Source organism: Haliotis rufescens, unplaced genomic scaffold, assembly GCF_023055435.1.
Source record: "Haliotis rufescens isolate VD_foot unplaced genomic scaffold, xgHalRufe1.0.p SCAF_8, whole genome shotgun sequence".
In the NCBI taxonomy this organism is placed as follows: domain Eukaryota; kingdom Metazoa; phylum Mollusca; class Gastropoda; order Lepetellida; family Haliotidae; genus Haliotis; species Haliotis rufescens.
In genome coordinates, this window is record NW_025964372.1 from 3,869,700 (window position 1) to 3,888,824 (window position 19,125).

A 19,125-nucleotide genomic window follows, 5' to 3' on the forward strand; every position below is an offset into this window, starting at 1 on the left:
AAGACTTCTTTATATTGGAAATACACCAATTCCAAAGTCATAGGATCATTAGCTACATTTATGTACGAGTTTTATACCTTACAAGAACTTAGATTTTTTTCGGAATTTACCCAGGGCGAGCTGAATGTATTCAAGAATGTGTGGTGTGTTTTGATCAGGTGGCAACATTTTCAGCTATTAATGACTCTCGTTTGTGGCCTTTATATACTTTCGAAATGGCATATGATTTCTTAAATAGACAAAATGTGATAATTTGGCAATAAAGGGAAAATTATTCAACGCTATTGAGGCGTTAGATGAAAATTTTAGACGCCGTGTGCTGATAAACGGATGCACTACTGAATAATTAACAGTTATGCCTGTGATATTTTCTTGTCTTCTTGTTGACCTTTTTGCTAATTTAAACGATGAAAGTCATGAACCTCAACATAATCTGCAGCAATGAGATGAATGGTTGGTGTAGGTGATAGGAATCTTGGCGTGATGGTGGTGTAGATGATGTGACTGTTGGGGTCGTGATGTTGTGGATGGAATTCTTAAGTTGATGGTGAAGTACATGTAGGTGATGTGACTGTTGGGTTGATGGTAGTGTAGGTGATGTGACTGTTGGGTTCATGGTGGAGTAGGTGATAGGATAGAAGGGATGACGGTTGTTTAGGTGATGGAAACTTTGGGTTGATGGTGGTTTAGGTGATGAGACTGTTGTGTTGATGGTGGAGTAGGTGAAAGTAAAGTTGGGGTGATGATTGTGTAGGTTGATGGAGATTTCGGTTGTGTGGATGTTGGGAATGGGAGTTTTGGGATGATGGTAGTAAAGCACTAACTATATGAATGGAATTTCAAAAAGATATACTGTAAAGCTTATTTGTTGTTTCCCATATCGAAGCGTAACTGGAATATTGCTCGCACTTCGCTAAATCCCATTTACTCAATCAAAGTGATAGACTGTAATGAACTGCAGCGACATTCATTTTACAGCTTGCACCAAGTGACGGTATCTGAATCTCTTTTGCTGGTGTCTTGAATTGTTTAAACATGTGCATCATATTGATCGGTTGAGAGTCATCGTCGTCATGTGTAAAATGTCACGTGATGTCCCGAAAACAACTGCTGCTTGTGATATCTTAACCGTTCAAGTGCAGTCTCTGGCAGTCGCCTTAGCGTGTGGATCCTGCACTCCCCTGTTAACAGTTCAAGATGATGACGCTGTTTTCAAGTAGAAGTCTGCAGCTAGCTTTAGCAACAACTGTTTACATCATGTTGGTACATGTACTTTCCACATGCAGCACAAAGGAATGTAGACTTCAGTTGACAGATATAATGAAGGACAGATCTGTCATTTTCAGAAATATTGACATCGAGTTGTGCCAACTTGAATGTATCAATGATATTTTTATTTCCGCATCATGTCGCCAATCAAATGATAAATCCCAGAAGATTGAAAAGACAGGCGGATCCAGCGTTCGTCCTGAAACTCATCCACATGTAAGTTATATTTATGTCAAGTAGGATGTATATTGACGTGTATCAGTGTACCTAGATGTGTACATGCGTGTGTATATACAGTAAACTACGTTTGTAACGAACACGCTTATAACGAACTGACGGATACAACGGACCTTTTTTTACTCCCGGCCATTTGTTGTATATATGATGTATGTATGCTCATAACGAACTACGGTTATTACGAACTAAAATTAGTTGCCCCCTCGAGTTCGTTATAACCGTAGTCTACTATATGTGTAGATGCATGTGTCTGTGAGCACTTGATGTGCGTCGGTGAGTATAAATATGTGTAAGTGTGTGTCGGTGTGTGTAGATGTATGTAGATGTGTGTAGATGTGTGTTCATATGTGTAGATATGTGTGTGTTTCGGTATGTAGAATTGAGTGGATACGTGTCGGTGTCTGTCCGTATGTGTACATTCGTGTCGGTGTGTGTAAATGTGTGTCGGAATGTGTAAATGTCTGTTGATGTGTCAGTGTGTGTAGATGTATGTAGATGTATGTAGATATGTGTAGATGTGTTTCAGTGTATGTAGATGTGTGTAGATATGTGTAGATGTGTGTAAGTGCGTGTAGACGTGTGTAGATATGTGTAGATGTGTGTCAGTGTGTTTAGATATGTGCAGGAGTTAGCGTGTGTAGATGTGTGTCAGTGTGTTTAGATATGTGCAGGAGTTAGCGTGTGGAGGTGTGTGTCAGTGCGTGTAGATGTGTGTAGATATGTGTAGATGTGTGTCAGTGTGTTTAGATATGTGCAGGAGTTAGCGTGTGGAGGTGTGTGTCAGTGTGTTTAGATATGTGCAGGAGTTAGCGTGTGGATGTGTGTGCCAGTGTGTTTAGATATGTGCAGGAGTTAGCGTGGTGGAGGTGTGTGTCAGTGTGTTTAGATATGTGCAGGAGTTAGCGTGTGGATGTGTGTGTCAGTGTGTTTAGATATGTGCAGGAGTTAGCGTGGTGGAGGTGTGTGTCACTGTGTTTAGATATGTGCAGGAGTTAGCGTGTGGAGGTTGGTGTCAGTGTGTATGTACATGTGTACAGATGTGTAGTTGTGTAAATGAGTATATACGAAGTTGTGACACTCGCTCCACATTCGACCACGATCTCCTATTTCACCAAGAGTCAAGTCAATTTTGTTTACTTCTGGGAATTTTAAATTTTTGGAAGTGATTGACAGTGAATGTGAGTTCAAGTGTGACTGTGCCATACCAATACAGTCAGAAGTCATGATTGTTTACGAAGGAGACATAAAGTCACCGAACATCCTTTGATATGAAATATAACAGCACGAGTTGATGACAGAAAACCTCCAGGTGACTGTTGACATATTTGATATCAACGAACGGGAGAGATAATATATATCTTCTCACAACAAATCCAGTTTGTAATAAAAAAGATGCCTTGTCTTGAGTGTAAAAAGTGAGGTGAAACTAGATATAAAACCGCGTCTAGAATAACCTCTGTCTGTGTGTGTATGTGTGTTTGTGTATATGTGCGTGTGTCTGTGCGTGCGTGTGTATTTGTGCGTGTGCGTGCGCGTGTGTATATGTGTATATATGTGTGAGCGTGTGAGTGTGTGAGCGTGTGAGTGAGTGAGTGTGTTCGTGTGTGTGTTCGTGTGTGTGTGTGTGTGTGTGCGTGCGTGCGTGCGTGCGTGCGTGCGGCGTGTGTGCTCTTGTAGTCGTTCAAACTGATGTCGGTTTTATCTTCCTATCCCACTGATGTACCGTGCCCAAGGTTTAACATGAATGCCCCACTCAGTCAAAAGATAGTGACTCCGAGCTGTACAGCGCTTATTTCATCCTGTTAATGCCGAGCGTCGAAAAGGGTAACAACAAGTACCACCAACACGTCCCATTTTAATTCTGGAAACCCAAAAGTCCAGAAACACTACGGTCTTTGCCCAGTCTCAGTCAAAGGTATTTATAAAATTAAACATGCTGTTTTCATGGGAACATACCAAGGAAGAAAAAATGAAAAAAAATTGTTCAAAAGCTCAATATTTACACTATGTCGCCCATGGGCGAAGTGTGTTCCTTTATTTAAAACTCATGTTTTTGTTTCGCAAATACATAAGTGTATATCTCTCTAGTATCATGGCACAAAATTTAACTAATTTTAAATTAATTCAACTATTTTATAGCGATACTGAAATAGTTCAGAAAAAGGTTTGGCACATGGGCGAGAATATTTTCCTTTACTTGAAACTCATGTTTTTGTTTCGCAAATACATAAGTGTATATCTTTCAAGTATCATGACACAAAATTTAACTCATTTTAACTTGTTTCTACAATTTTATAGCGATACTGAAATATTTCGCCCATGGGCGAGAAAAAGGTATTTACAAAATTAAACATGCTGTTTTCATGGGAACATACCAAGGAAGAAAAATTGAGAAAAAAAATGTACAGAAATTCAATATTTACACTATGTCGCCCATGGGCAGGGCCATTGGCGAGAATATTTTCCTTTACTTGAAACTCATGTTTTTGTTTCGCAAATACATAAATTTATTGCTTTCAAGTATCATGACACAAAATTTAACTCATTTTAACTTATTTCTACAATTTTATAGCGATACTAAAATATTTCACCCATGGGCGAGAAAAAGGTTTGGCCTATGGGCAGGGCCATTGGCGAGAATATTATCCTTTACTTAAAACTCATGATTTTGTTTCGCAAATACATATATGTATATCTTTCAAGTATCATGACACAAAACGTAACTCATTTTAACTTAATTCAACGATTTTATAGCATTATTGAAATATTTCGCCTATGGGCGAGCATAGTTTCCTTTGCTCAACAGTTTTAGTTTCGCAAATACATTAAGGGATTATAAGCATGACACATGATTCAACTCATTTTAACTTAATTCAACTAATTTTTGGCGATATTAAAATATTTCGCCCATGTTTTCGGCAGTCCCTTTAAAGAATAAGCTAATTGTTTACAAAGTATATTGTATCATGTGAAACACACTTTGTATTATATCATTACCTTACTGTTTAAAAAGGGCCTTTGGTTGGATGTTTCCTTTGCAGAAGTTTTACAAATTTCACCTTTTTTACATATTGCAACGATCTCTAATGAACCCGGCCTCATCTCTCAAAACGTTTTGACAGTTTATCATACGAATTCATGCGCGTGTACACCAATTCATTGGCGTTATTTTCCAACGAATTAAAGTTTAGTTTGTTTCTTTTTCATTTCCCATTTTATGTCTCGTTGATACATCACACTGGGAAATTAAGTGACACTAGATTTGCAATATACAGGTACACGTGCGCGTATTTTAATGGGGAAAAAACCTGATTCGTCTTTCATTGCATAACGTATATCGATGGACACACAAGTATAAAAGTAGCATAAAACACTTTAATGTCTCTCCTTCCTAATCTAACGTTAAAACATTTCAGGTCATCACCATCATCTAATACACAAGAGATGATACCAAGTCATATTTAATTCGGTTTTATGGTCTATGCGGTCTTACAATTGATTTTGTATTAGTCTATAAATCTTATGTCTAGTACATATTTTCACAAACAGGGCTGTTAGCTGATATAAGGAAGGTACCATCCAGTTGAATTCCCAATTGACGTATTTACTTTTTTAAATCAAATATGAGGACTGTATACGACATACGTTAGTCTCTTAACGGCGTTTCTACAATTAATATTTTGAATAAGCCGTTGATATGCCAGTTGTGACAGGGATGATGGTATGGTAGCTGTAGCAGACAGATTGACAATCGTTGTTATACATGCGTCACTAGGTAATTAGTAAGGCATTGACCTTGTTGATTGTTACTATACTTTGAGGATTTTCTGTGACCAGTGGCGGACGTAATTCAAACTCCTTCCACACTGACACCGCATCAAATATATTTGTGTACCGATTACATAACTCTTACGGACACGGTGGGAGTTCACCGGACGACACTGTGTATATTGGGCGGCTCCTTTGATATCTCCTCCAAACATACTTTTATTGAATCACCCATTAAACGATGATCCACCTCTCGTTGAATATATCAAGGCACTTATTCGTCTTTCATAAACTTTTTTTTGTCTTTGTGCTTAATATATCAACATATCAACGAAAATATGTAATACATGTATCCACAAAAAATTATACATATACAGGTTAGGTATTTGCCCACAGCAACACCTGTATATTCACGCGTGGTGTGGTAGATCGTAATTGACCGAGAGCAGGTATTGTAGAATCACCTGTAAATAATGCGAATATGAGAATTATCATAAGAAGGCTGTTGTTTTTTCTTAACTGTTACAATTTTCATACCAAAAGTGACAATGCATTTAAATGTTGCTTTAGTGTCATAATATCCACTCGAGTTTTCCTCAATCTCCTAAACATCGCACCGCATATAATGAAATAATTATTTCGAGATTTCGTTAGAATGTGAAAGACGAATCAGGTTTTTTCCCCATTAAAATACGCGCACGTGTACCTGTATATTGCATACCTAGTGTCACTTAATTTCCCAGTGTGATGTATCAACGAGACATAAAATGGGAAATGAAAAAGAAACAAACTAAACTTTAATTCGTTGGAAAATAACGCCAATGAATTGGTGTACACGCGCATGAATTCGTATGATAAACTGTCAAAACGTTTTGAGAGATGAGGCCGGGTTCATTAAAGATCGTTGCAATATGTAAAAAGCTGAAATTTGTAAAACTTCTGCAAAGGAAACATCCAACCAAAGGCCCTTTTTAAACAGTAAGGTAATGATATAATACAAAGTGTGTTTCAAATGATACAATATACTTTGTAAACAATTAGTTTATTCTTTAAAGGGACTGCCGAAAACATGGGCGAAATATTTTAATATCGCCAAAAAAAGCTGAATTAAGTTAAAATGAGTTGAATCATGTGTCATGCTTCTAATCCCTTAATGTATTTGCGAAACTAAAACTGTTGAGCAAAGGAAACTATGCTCGCCCATGGGCCAAACCTTTGTCTCGCCCATAGGCGAAATATTTCAATAATGCTATAAAATCGTTGAAATTAAGTTAAAATGAGTTACGTTTTGTGTCATGATACTTGAAAGCAATAAATTTATGTATTTGCGAAACAAAAACATGAGTTTCAAGTAAAGGAAAATATTCTCGCCCATGGGCCTACCCATGGGCGACATAGTGTAAATATTGAATTTCTGTACATTTTTTTTCTCAATTTTTCTTCCTTGGTATGTTCCCATGAAAACAGCATGTTTAATTTTGTAAATACCTTTGACCGAGACTGGGCAAAGACCGTAGAGTTTCTGGACTTTTGGGGTTTCCAGAATTAAAATGGGATGTGTTCACCTTTTTACGTCTTTGACATGATGCGGAGGCGGAGGCGGAGGCGGAGGCGTTATCATTGTTAACCGGCTTCAGTCACAGAGAAATTAGTAGGATAGTCATGTGATTGTGACATCATGGTAACCGATGACAATGGCCTGGTAAGCACTGTGATGCAATTTCATATCAGAAAAGTCATAACTCCCGGGAAAGTCATTGTTGACGGTCCACACTTAGCCTGAAAACAATGCCGGCTGGTGTGACAAGTAACAAACGAAGAACTGACCGATGTTTCTAGAGGCATTACTTTGCATTGCTTGTATAATGGCATAAGGACCATGTTACACCTACAATAACGTCAAATATCGACATATATCGACCCTTACACTATCTATTATTAGAAATCATACATAGACTCTTTGTTTTTTTTATTGCTGTCTAAAGGCCCCGGCTAAACCCCGTGGATCCGAGGTCTGCAATCAGACTTCCGAATGTTTGGAGAAGGGATGTGGGAAGTGCTGTGCGCAAGGTGAGAAGTGTAGAAAATAAAAGCAACAAAACAATTTCCATATTCATAAGAAATCTGTGCCAAAAGCAGAGCGATTTCACGATTCCGACTCAATCATGAGCATGTGTTTATGAAGCAATATCAAATGGTAGTGGCACGAGGCGATCGCGAAAAGGTGAGCGCATTCTGCCCCATCGTCACAAACACATGCAAAGGCAAATCAATAGTTATCCTGAAAAAACACATGGAACATATGGTACAAGTCAAAATAAGGAATTGCATCGTACATAAGTCTTGCCACTGATGCCATAAAACTTTGTGAAAGCTTTACTGAGGCCTTGAATATTGTAAACTTGAACAAACTTCTGGACAATAGTCGTATGACGCACTGTTAAATCTTGGTAGAATGAACATGCTCGTTTTAAATACATGGATATTGAATTTGAATGGAATATTAACATGTCAGCGCTGTTTGAGTTAAATTCATTACTAATCTTTAAAAAAATAGTGAACTGTCAAGGTTGAGACCAATTGATAAAATTTAACGTTCATGCTTATGTAGTATACTGATTATACATGTTGCATCACAATTAAAGGGTTTAGGCAGAGATTTCTTTTGTCGCTTTTATTGATCATTGTATTGATTGAGTGTTTACATGTACAGAAGTGTGGTCGATGTCAACTCTTCAGGTACAGAAACATCATTATAGCATAATATTAATGGGCTATTGTCAGTAACTGTTTATTTGTTACATTTACTGCAAAGTTGAATTATTATGTCTCGTGTGTCCTATTCGCGTTATAGAGGTCCTCTCTAGCAGGATGTTTAGCATAAATTCCGTGCCGGGTCAGCGTTCACATTTAATTTTCATATTTGGTGTAAACATGACATTTTCAAAGCTCCATGTAGCAGGGAGCAATGTTGTTGCTGTGCGACAAGTTCATCAATGAAGAGATTTTGAACATGGTTGATGTTTTGTCATGACAATGAATGTTAATGTTGGAAGAAATCTCAGCTTAATTATCTCTGTATGAATATTCTCACAAAATATTCCTTCCATTGTTCTTCCTCTTTTAGTACATACACTTTATAAGACAAACAAGTTTTGAATACTTTGACATACCCAATTGCTGATATTCCCAAATAGCCGAAGCCATCACTGCAACTGCTCGCGACTGATCTGTTTGTATACTTAAACTGCCAGTAAACAGTGAGCGCTGTGCCCTGAAAGTGGAACATGCACACGTCTGTCATTATCAAAAAGCTGGCCCTTGGAGCTGTACATCGCGTTCTCGCACCACACAGGATAATACTACATGCACTTAAGAAAAGTTGCAATGTGGTGGGATGTTTAGTTATACATCTCGACTCTTTCGAAGTGCACACCAATTAATCAGTATCTATCCGATCTCCATCATTATTTCGTCCAATGACAATATGCGGACATAAGGTGTTCATGTTAACAGTCCTGATGACTAAACAAAGACACTCGCTTTCTCGCCCTTAGATGATCTTGCAACTTCAGTCCTTTAAGTTTAAAATGCCAAAGGTTCGTACAGACTAAAACTTCATATTACAGCACCATCGTTCTGCGAACTCCACATCGCCTCCGAAACCGGGAACCTGTCAAAGGTGAAACTCATCTTGTCCCAGGGACGGCCGGACATTAAGTGCAAAGAGTGGATTGGTTGGACACCGGTGATGTTGGCAGCTGGTAATGGGCACCGAGAAGTGGTTGAGTTACTTGTTAGTAAAGGATCCAGCATGTCACTCGTAAATAAAAGAGGTGACAACATCCTTCATTGTGCCTGTTGGGGAGGAGAGGTGGAGATGGTGAAGTATATACTCTCACATGACATGGAGGACATCAACAGTAGAGGATGTAAGAAGGGGACACCAGTGATGGTGGCAGCATTATGTGGACATAAAGAAGTGTTAGAGTTACTCGTGGGTGAAGGAGCTGATGTGTCACTCGTATCTGAGAAGGGTGACAACATCCTTCATCTTGCCTGTCGGGGAGGAAATGTGGAAGTGGTGAAATATATCCTCTCACAAGACATGGTGCGCATCAACAGAAGAGGATCGAAGAAGAGGACACCAGTGATGGTGGCAGCAGTGAACAGACACAAAGAGGTGGTAGAGTTACTCGTGAATGAAGGAGCTGACTTGTCACGCGTATCTCACAATGGTGAAAACATCCTTTACTGTGCCTGTTGGGGAGGAGATGTGGAGGTGGTCAAGTATGTCCTCTCACAAGGTATTGTTGCCATCAACAGCAAAAGACGGAAGAAGAGGACACCAATGATGGCGGCAGCATTGCGTGGACATAAAGAAGTGGTAGAGTTACTCGTGAGTGAAGGAGCTGATGTGTCACTCCGATCTGAGAAGGGTGACAACATTCTTCATTTTGCCTGTCGGGGTGGACATATGGAGGTTGTGAAATATATCCTCTCACAGGACAAGGTGCGCATAAACAGTAGAGGATGGAAGAAGAAGACACCAGTGATGGTGGCAGCAGAGAATGGACATAAAGACGTGGTAGAGTTACTCGTAGATGAAGGAGCTGACTTGACAATCCTATCTTTCGGGCGTGACAGCGTCCTTCATCTTGCCTGTTGGGGAGGAGATGTGGGGGTGGTCAAGTATGTCCTCTCACAAGACATGGTGCGCATCAACAGTAGAGGATGGCAGAAGAGGACACCGGTGATGGTGGCAGCATTGTATGGACATAAAGAAGTGGTAGAGTTACTTGTAGGTGAAGGAGCTGATGTTTCACTCGTGAATCAAAGGCGTGAAAACATCCTTCATCTTGCCTGTCGGAGAGGACATATGGAGGTGGTGAAATATATTCTTTCACAGGACAAGGTGGGCATCAACGCCAAAAACAACAAAGGACAAACAGCAGCCAAGATAGCAATATCCCAGGATCGAAAAGACATGCTTGATCTTCTTGTGTCACATGGTGCTCTCATGTAATGTTTGCGCAGACATTCAGATATTCATATTGTTAAAGACAATGTGTTGAACACAGTTGTGACGTTCACGTATTGAATACATTGATGTTGTTACAGACATTGAAGGGTAGAATAAATTGAGGTTGTTACTGACATTGGGATGTGGAATAAAATCATGTCATTACGGATATTGACGTGTTTATTACATTGATGTTGTTACGGACATTGACGTGTTGAATGTTGTTACTGATATTGAAGTGTAAACCCTCAGCATAGCCAAAAGAAATATCTAGTGTCGATTGTACGATTCAGACTATATCATGTGCATGTGTTTATGATCCACCATCAAATAGTAATGAGACCAGGCGTTCGCGAAAAGGTCAGCGTATCCTGTCCCACCAGTGGCACCCGTCACAAACACATGCAAAGGCAAGTCAATACTTCACCTGATAAAACACCACGTAAACATATGGTACAAGTCATAATAGGGAATTGCATTGGACATAAGTTTTGTCACTGATACGTCAAATTGGAAATGTCCTCCACATGTCTACCATAAAGCTTTTTGAAAGCTTTACTGAGGCCTTGAATGTTATAACCTTGATCAAACTTCACGCTCTTTGAAATCTTTGAAGAGAGAGCATGCTCGATCGTATCTCAAAAGTTGTGAAATATAAGCACCAAAGGCTGGAGCTGCTGGAATATTGCTCGACATATAGGGAAAGTTGACTAGTAGAAAGTTGAAGCCATCTGTTGTCATCGAGTCTTGTGGAGAGTTTTGTCAATCTGAATCTTTATGCATAGATCTTAAAAACTCTACTTCTTGCCTAATTACTTACACCCAAATATTAGGAACATGTTGACAGTGAGGAAGTTGAGCATTTGACGTATTGTTTTCTCACGACACTTCAGATGGCAATTGCATTCATTTCTTCACAAATAGTCTTATACCTCCGATTATATATATATAACTGCATCTGTGGTCACCACGTTCTGTAACAAAAGCCCCATGGATCAAGGAATGAAGTTTTCCCTTAAGTTTGTCCAGTGGGATAGTGGTGTACAAAGTTGTGAAACGAAATATTTTGACAGAATGGAGCTTGGTTCTTTTCTGAGAATGCAAAACGTCAAATAAATCCTTTGCTTTTTTGAGAATCAACATGGTATTAATTCCACTATTCTCAAATACTTTCTGTGAATATAAAGAAAGTCCTTCCTTGATTGTATTGGGGATAATGGTTAGTCTTTAAGACAGTGATTTGGTGGAACATTTGCTGAACCCAGTAATATATTTCTCTTTGTACGGATCTTTATGGAGCTTTGAAATCCAGAACAAAAGAGGAACGGACATGTCTTCAGGTTTTAGAGTCAAGTCAAAAGTTTACAGTTCTGACGTAGCTATGGTTTTGGCAAATTTCTCCCTCAGTTAACAAACCGGCCTTGTAATTGATATTATTTGATGTGTCACATATATAGTATACCAAGTTCTGATCAAACAATGAATATAGTGATGCTAACATATAATGGAGGGGGGCACGGGTGGCTCAGTCGTCTTAGGTCCCGCAATTCTCAAACCTATTATTGTGGGTTCGAATCCCGGTTCGCCCCGATTATGTTTCTAGGCTTGTTAGCACCAAACCCGTGCTCGTGGGTTTCACCGAAGTGGTAAACGTCTGAAACTTGCATCACTTCGGGCTTTCCTCTCACATATAGCTGATACGCCGCAATATAACTGGAATACTATTAAAAGCGGCGTTAAACCCAACTCACTCACTCACATTTAATTGTTATGTTATCTGAGGCCTTGTCAGTTGGAACAACTACGACCTTCGTATGTAGGGCAGCCAGACGTTGGATGACAGCTGGCTGGGACAGAATCGGTTTATACCAATTCCGTTTCCTCTTTTTAAGTTTGTGTATTCTACCAATGATAACATCACGCACTGACTTAACCCACATTCATTCAACAGGTTCCTATTCTCTTTTGGCTCATTTTTGGCACATTCATCACAACAGTCATAATTATCATGGATATATAATTATTATAAAGTTGTGATCCCAATCGGTAGGAGGATGCTCCCCTTATTTTGGTCCATATTTGACTAACTGACGAAGGTTGTTATTGTCAACATTGGAGAAATCATCTGTGATTATATGAACTGTAGGTTGTAGCAGTATGATAAGTCTTGGCAGCCACAAGTAGTTGAATTTACATCATGAGCTGCCAAGTCCAGGTTTTGCAGCACGTTCCTGAAAGTGAACAACCTGGAAGAAATTGTTTTCGGGTGGGAAAAAATGTGAGTGGTTATTGAAATTTAAAATATTGCGGGAATGTTATTCAGATTGAAGGCATCAATTCCCTTGTTTGCACATTTTAAAAAATAAATATGAAACTTCGACACATCCACTTTGACTTATCAGAGGTTAAATAATGAGAAGTTTGAAGGAATCTGACCGTAAATCTGACACATCAGAGTTCGACACAACGATGTACTATTCATATTGATTCAGATGAATGAAATTCAAAGTTGACCTTTTCATGCAAACGTCAAGTTGTACAGCTACATAATATTGATAATATAGGACACAAATGTTATGTTATGATGTCTAGAGGGTAGATATGTGTTTCAAAGCCTGAACATATAATATAATATGCATTGCCATTTTGTGTTGTACAATAGTGTGAGTGAGTGAGTGAGTACGGTTTTACGCCGCTTTTAGCAATATTCCAGCAATATCTCGGCGGGGGACACCAGAAATGGGCTTCACACATTGTACCCATGTCGGGAATCGAACCCAGGTCTTCGGCATGACAGCGAACGCTTTAACCACTAGGCTACCCGACCGCCCTTATATATCAAGAAAACCAAGCTTGATGCCATATTCGTTGATGTAAGAAAAGCATTTGATATTGTTGATAGATTTAAGCTATGGTCTGCACTGAAACGAAGAGGCGTTTCAGTTTCACCGTAAATGTTTAATGCTCTCACATACATCTGTAAGCGTGTAAAGGTACCCGAATACAAATATCTATCACAAGATTTTGATTGTCAATTAGGTGAGAGACAATGATGTGTGTTCCATGTTTATAAATGAGTTAGCTTCAGAAATCGACTCAAACTGTGAACATGCGATACAAATGCATCTGAATATTATACAACTATTTTTATTTTCTTTGCAGATGCTGTTTATGGTTTACAAAAACGTATTAACGCTTTTGAATGTTTCTGTGAATAAACGAAACATGTTGCTTTTTAAAAATAGCGGTATACTTTCCAAACATGAAAAATGATATTTGTATTTGAAACTGCTCAATTCGATACATATGTAGGTGTTGTTTTCGCAAGTTCCTTATCATGGTCTCAAAACGCTGGTAATGCTGCTATACAAGTGAAGAAGATTCTTTGTGGTGTATTCAAATCTGTGTATGTGATTAAGCCACTCACATATAACCTATGCTTTTACATTTTTGACGCCACAAAATTAGTCCACTTTTACATTATGGTTAAGAAATATGGGAACTGGATATTCACAAAGAAATCGAAACAGTACAAATATTTGCTTTTAAACGTTTCTTTCGTGTATAACATCGTCCTTAAACCATGTAGTTAGGGGTGAAAGTGGACGATATCCCATGGTCTATATGCATATATTAAAGGCCTGTTGAATACTGGTGTAATTACAATGCCTAACACCAGATGTGTGAAGAAATGTTACAACTTATTAGTTCTAGATTGTGTGAATAGAAAAAAGACTAACTGGGCTTTATATATCAAAGACATTTTATACATGTTTGGTTTCGGATATGTCTGGTAACAAGAACTTGTATGAAATGTATCTAGTTTTATATCTGAGTTTGAAAAAAGACTGAAATCATCCTAGGAGCAAGATTGGCATGCAGCACATTTTTCCCAGTTATAAATTGATAACCTTCTTTCAAATTTCCATTTTAAATTTCCGTGCTGCATTAGCTCCACTTAGATGTTCTTCACTCCAGCTCCGAATTGAAATAGATATGGCAGATATGTTTAAGAAGTAAAATCAGGTAGAATGTGTCATGTAAGCAAACAAAGATACAAAGAGGTTGAATACCATTCTGTACTTGTATGCTATGCTGATGGCAATTCCAGGAGTTTATATCCTCAAAATAATACTTCTATCCAACATTACATAAATCTAACTTACTAATGTCTTTTAAAAAATGCAGAAATTGTTAAAATATTTTCCAAATTTGTATATGAACCAATGCAACTATGACAATCATTTTGGTGAACAATGCATATCAATCTATGAATGTATACGTGCTGTTACTCTCTTAAGCAATGATGTAACTGAAGAATGGGCATACTGCCTCCACTACGTTATGAACATAGACTGGTAAAGTCCATAACATCATGAATGATTTCAACACGTCAAAGTCAGTAGTGACACGATTGTATTCAACACGTCAATGCATGTAATGACATGAATGTATTGATCATGTCAAAGTCAGTTCTGACATGTTTGTATTCTACACGTCAATGTCTGCAATGTCATAGACACTTTCAACACTCTGCTCGCTGCTGATGACTGCTGTTGGTATCTGGCCATGTCAATTAAGGATTGACTGTGTATATTTTTCGGTTCATTGAGGTATGAATCGAAAAACCGATGTGCAAACTGTATGAATCCGCATAAGACCTGTCAATCAAGGAAATTTAAAGAGGCGAGAAGGACTGCGACAGTCAGACTGTAACGAGCCGGAACAAATATGTCCGGGAGAAGGCGGCTGTTTCAAATGGCATAGTCAGTTACCGCTAGATTCGAACATTACTGTTGGAAAAATGCTAGTTAGAAATGAATCCCGAAGACATGAAAGTTGAACCGAGGCGAGCAGAAAAAAAACAGGCGAGCGAGCCTGCACGTTTGCTGTTTCATTCATTCTCGGCCTTCGGTTTCAAAGGTTTATTTGGATAATGGATATGCATGAAAGTCGCTAAATGACCTGTGGATGACGATACACGTGAGCAGAAAGGGAATTCACTCGACTGTAATAATATTGGGATTCACCGACATTCCGTAGTAATAAAAGTAGTGCGCCTCTGTGGGCGTGGCTTAATTTTATACATTCATTGGGAAATAAATGCATTAACACGTGACCAATTCAGCTAATCAGAATACAGAAATTTCAATGAAAATTTTATTATTACTGAATAAATTGTACCATCTGCTGCCTGAAAACTATTCTGGAAACACAAGTGAAACAAACCCTTACCATGTTTCTAAATTCAGGCCAGCTATATCTGTTCCTCTTTGCAAGTGTAACAGAACTATAGGTACCCGTGATTTGTCGAAAATAGTTATGTTGCAGCCAGGTGATGGAGAATATGTGACTTACTCAGAAGACAATGAAAGCGGACACATTGAACAGTGACATTAACTGTGTTTTGCACAAGTATATGGGGTTCTTGTCTGCTGAGTCAAACTGTCCTCCCCGTCGCACCTGTCTTGTTAGAAAATAATATCTGTAATTTGAACAACAGAAATATATAATGATTATCAATTGGTCATAAGCAATACAACTTTCTAGATCTGATGTAATTGCCACATTAAGTATAACATGGTGTTAACAATGTGTGCAATTCTTACATTCATGAACATTGGAAACAGTTTGTAACTTTTAATTGTCTACCTAACTGACATATAAAACACAAGTATATATCAGTAGACAATGTGTACCAAGAGATTATACTAGATCTGTATCTTACCTCTGTGTCCTAATATCAGAGACGGTAATATTTTAAGATATGATCAATACCACGTCTTAGGTGTAAACACAACCTTTTTTGTGTCAATTTACCGTTGATAAATGTATAATTATGTGAGAAAGATAACAAATTATTAGTTGATGTCATATGTTATTAGATGTTATATTTCTCTCTGACCATAGTATTTACTCTAGACAGGATAAGATAATACTTTGCTACTCGATTTGGGAATTGGGTTTACATTTAGGAGAATATTAATCTCATAGTTACAGGAAACACAAACACAGACACAAATGCAGCTTAACACATCATGTAAGAAGAAATGAATGCCTATACAACAATGATAGAACTACTTTCTATAAAGCTATAACTAACCAATATCTGTAACAAGATGAATGTAATCATCACGCCAATGTCTGTAACAACATGAATGCAATCATCACGTCAGTGTCTGTAACAAGATGAGTGTAATCATCACGCCAATGTCTGTAACAAGATGAGTGTAATCATCACGCCAGTGTCTGTAACAAGATGAATGTAATCATCACGCCAGTGTCTGTAACAACACGAATGTAATCATCACGTCAATGGCTGTAACAAGATGAGTGTAATCATCACGCCAATGTCTGTAACAACATGAATGTAATCATCACGTCAGTGTCTGTAACAACATGAATGTAATCATCACGTCAATGGCTGTAACAAGATGAGTGTAATCATCACGTCAATGTCTGTAACAAGATGAGTGTAATCATCACGTCAATGTCTGTAACAAGATGAGTGTAATCATCACGCCAGTGTCTGTAACAACATGAATGTAATCATCACGCAAGTGTCTGTAACAACACGAATGTAATCGTCACGTCAATGTCTGTAACAAGATGAATGTAATCATCACGCCAGTGTCTGTAACAACATGAATGTAATCATCACGCCAATGTCTGTAACAACATGAATGTAATCATCACATCAATGGCTGTAACAAGATGAGTGTAATCATCACGTCAATGTCTGTAACAAGATGAGTGTAATCATCACGCCAGTGTCTGTAACAACATGAATGTAATCATCACGCAAGTGTCTGTAACAACACGAATGTAATCGTCACGTCAATGTCTGTAACAAGATGAATGTAATCATCACGCCAGTGTCTGTAACAACATGAATGTAATCATCACGCCAATGTCTGTAACAACACGAATGTAATCGTCACGTCAATGTCTGTAACAAGATGAATGTAATCATCACGTCAATTTCAATTAAAGTAGATTTGTTGTGGACACGAAGAGTGTTCGGGTGTTATCTCCATTGGAATTGCTAAAATTTTGATATCATAGTTGCACTTGACGATGACTATATACATGACTTTGTATTCATATGCATAGCCTGATTTGAACTCGGGAAGCGACTTACGGAGTCAATCAGCTGATGTTTACGTAGGTACAAATAACGAGTAATGAATAAAATACTGACCTCGCTCCGGTGTAATACCAATTTTATGAAACTCGCTTTTGCTCGTCAGATACCAGAACTATTCACTCGTTTCATAAAATTGGTATTACATGGGAGCTCGTTTAGTATTCTATGTGGCTGTAACAGGATGAATGTCAACAAAACGTCACTTTCTGTAACTACGTGTATGAAATCAACACTTAAGCTAATGCTGTTCAGAATTGCCCCCGTTCTGAAAAACAAAAGCCCACCGAGGCCTTACTTCTCGCTCCAGTTCAATGATGGCCGGGCTCGTGTATTTCATCGTCAAGGAGAGTGAATGAGTGAGTGAGTTGGGTTTAACGCCGCTTTTAACAGTATTCCAGTTATATCACGGCGTGTCAGCTTGATGTGGGAGGAAAGCCCGAAGTGATGCAGGTCTCAGATGTTTACCACTTCGGTGAAACCCACGAGCACGGGTATGGTGCTGACAAACCTAGAAACATAATTGGGGCGAACCGGGATTCGAACCCACAATCATAGGTTTCTGGCGTGCCCAAGGGACGCAACTCTGCACAGCGAATCGCGGCGCCTTAGACGACTGGGCTACCCGTGCCCCCTCGTCAAGGAGAGGGATTTGCTGATGTCATTGTTGCTCTTTTAGAGGAGTGAGTGAGTGAGTATGGTTTTACGCCGCTTTTAGCATTATTCCAGCAATATCCCCGCGGGGGACACCAGAAATGGGCTTCACACAGTGTACCCGTGTCGGGAATCGAACCCGGGTCTTCGGCGTGACGAGCGAACGCTTTAACCACTAGGCTAACCGACCGCCCCTCTTTTAGAGGAGAACTAGTGATGGTATGGGCAGGGATATTAATAAACCACAGAACCCCTCTGTACGTCGTCAATGTTTAGCGTTTTCTCAACAAGATTGTTCAGGCTCTGGTAATACCACTTCTGCAGCGGGCTGGACCAGGAGCTTGGTTACAGGACGACAACGCACGATCTCATTGTGCGAGGATGGTGACGAACTCCCTGCAACAGCAGAACGGTCAGCATATTGTTTGGCCCGCATATTCACCCGACTTGTGGCGAGTTCGATCACATCACCTCAATGCTGTCAACCTCAAGCAAGTGGCTCAGGGATAAGTCAAAGAATGGCATGCGATCCCTCAACACTATTTCCAATGCCTTATGAACAACATATGACAACGTTGTCAAGAATGTTGGAATGCTAACTGTGAATTGACAATGAGCTTTATATATATTTTTTACGTACGCTTCAGTATACTGTCAGAGTGGCGTATGAATATCAAGCGTCGATATGTAATTTAGTCCGTATTGCCGGATAAATCAGTTCGCAATCTCATTAAAATCAGATCTTAGTTCTCGCTATCGCTAAACAAAGATCTGAGGACATCCCATTACGGGTCACGTCAGACCGACCTACATTCGTCAACACTCGCCCCTTTCCGTAACCTGCAAGAAGACTCGTCCCCCTATCGATGAATGTTATGTGCGAATATACGACAAACCAATCAGAATGCGCGTATGATTTCAAGTTCTTCGTCAAAGAATCCCTCATAAATATTTATTTTACATATGTCTTGCATCTAAAAATATACCAAAGACACAGTTGAATGTATTCAATCATACTGTTTAATTCCAC

At 38.9% G+C, this 19,125-nt stretch overlaps 1 protein-coding gene across 1 annotated transcript; it reads left to right on the forward strand.

Annotated features, from left to right (window-relative positions):
* Positions 1-728: 728 nt before the first annotated feature.
* On the forward strand, positions 729-10,555 carry LOC124122377 (ankyrin-1-like). Its single transcript, XM_046485438.2, has 3 exons — positions 729-1,485; positions 7,260-7,344; positions 8,904-10,555. Exons 1-3 carry the CDS (start codon positions 1,198-1,200, stop codon positions 10,298-10,300), a joined length of 1,770 nt encoding a protein of 589 aa, XP_046341394.2. The 5' UTR covers positions 729-1,197; the 3' UTR covers positions 10,301-10,555.
* The last annotated feature ends 8,570 nt before the right edge of the window (positions 10,556-19,125 follow it).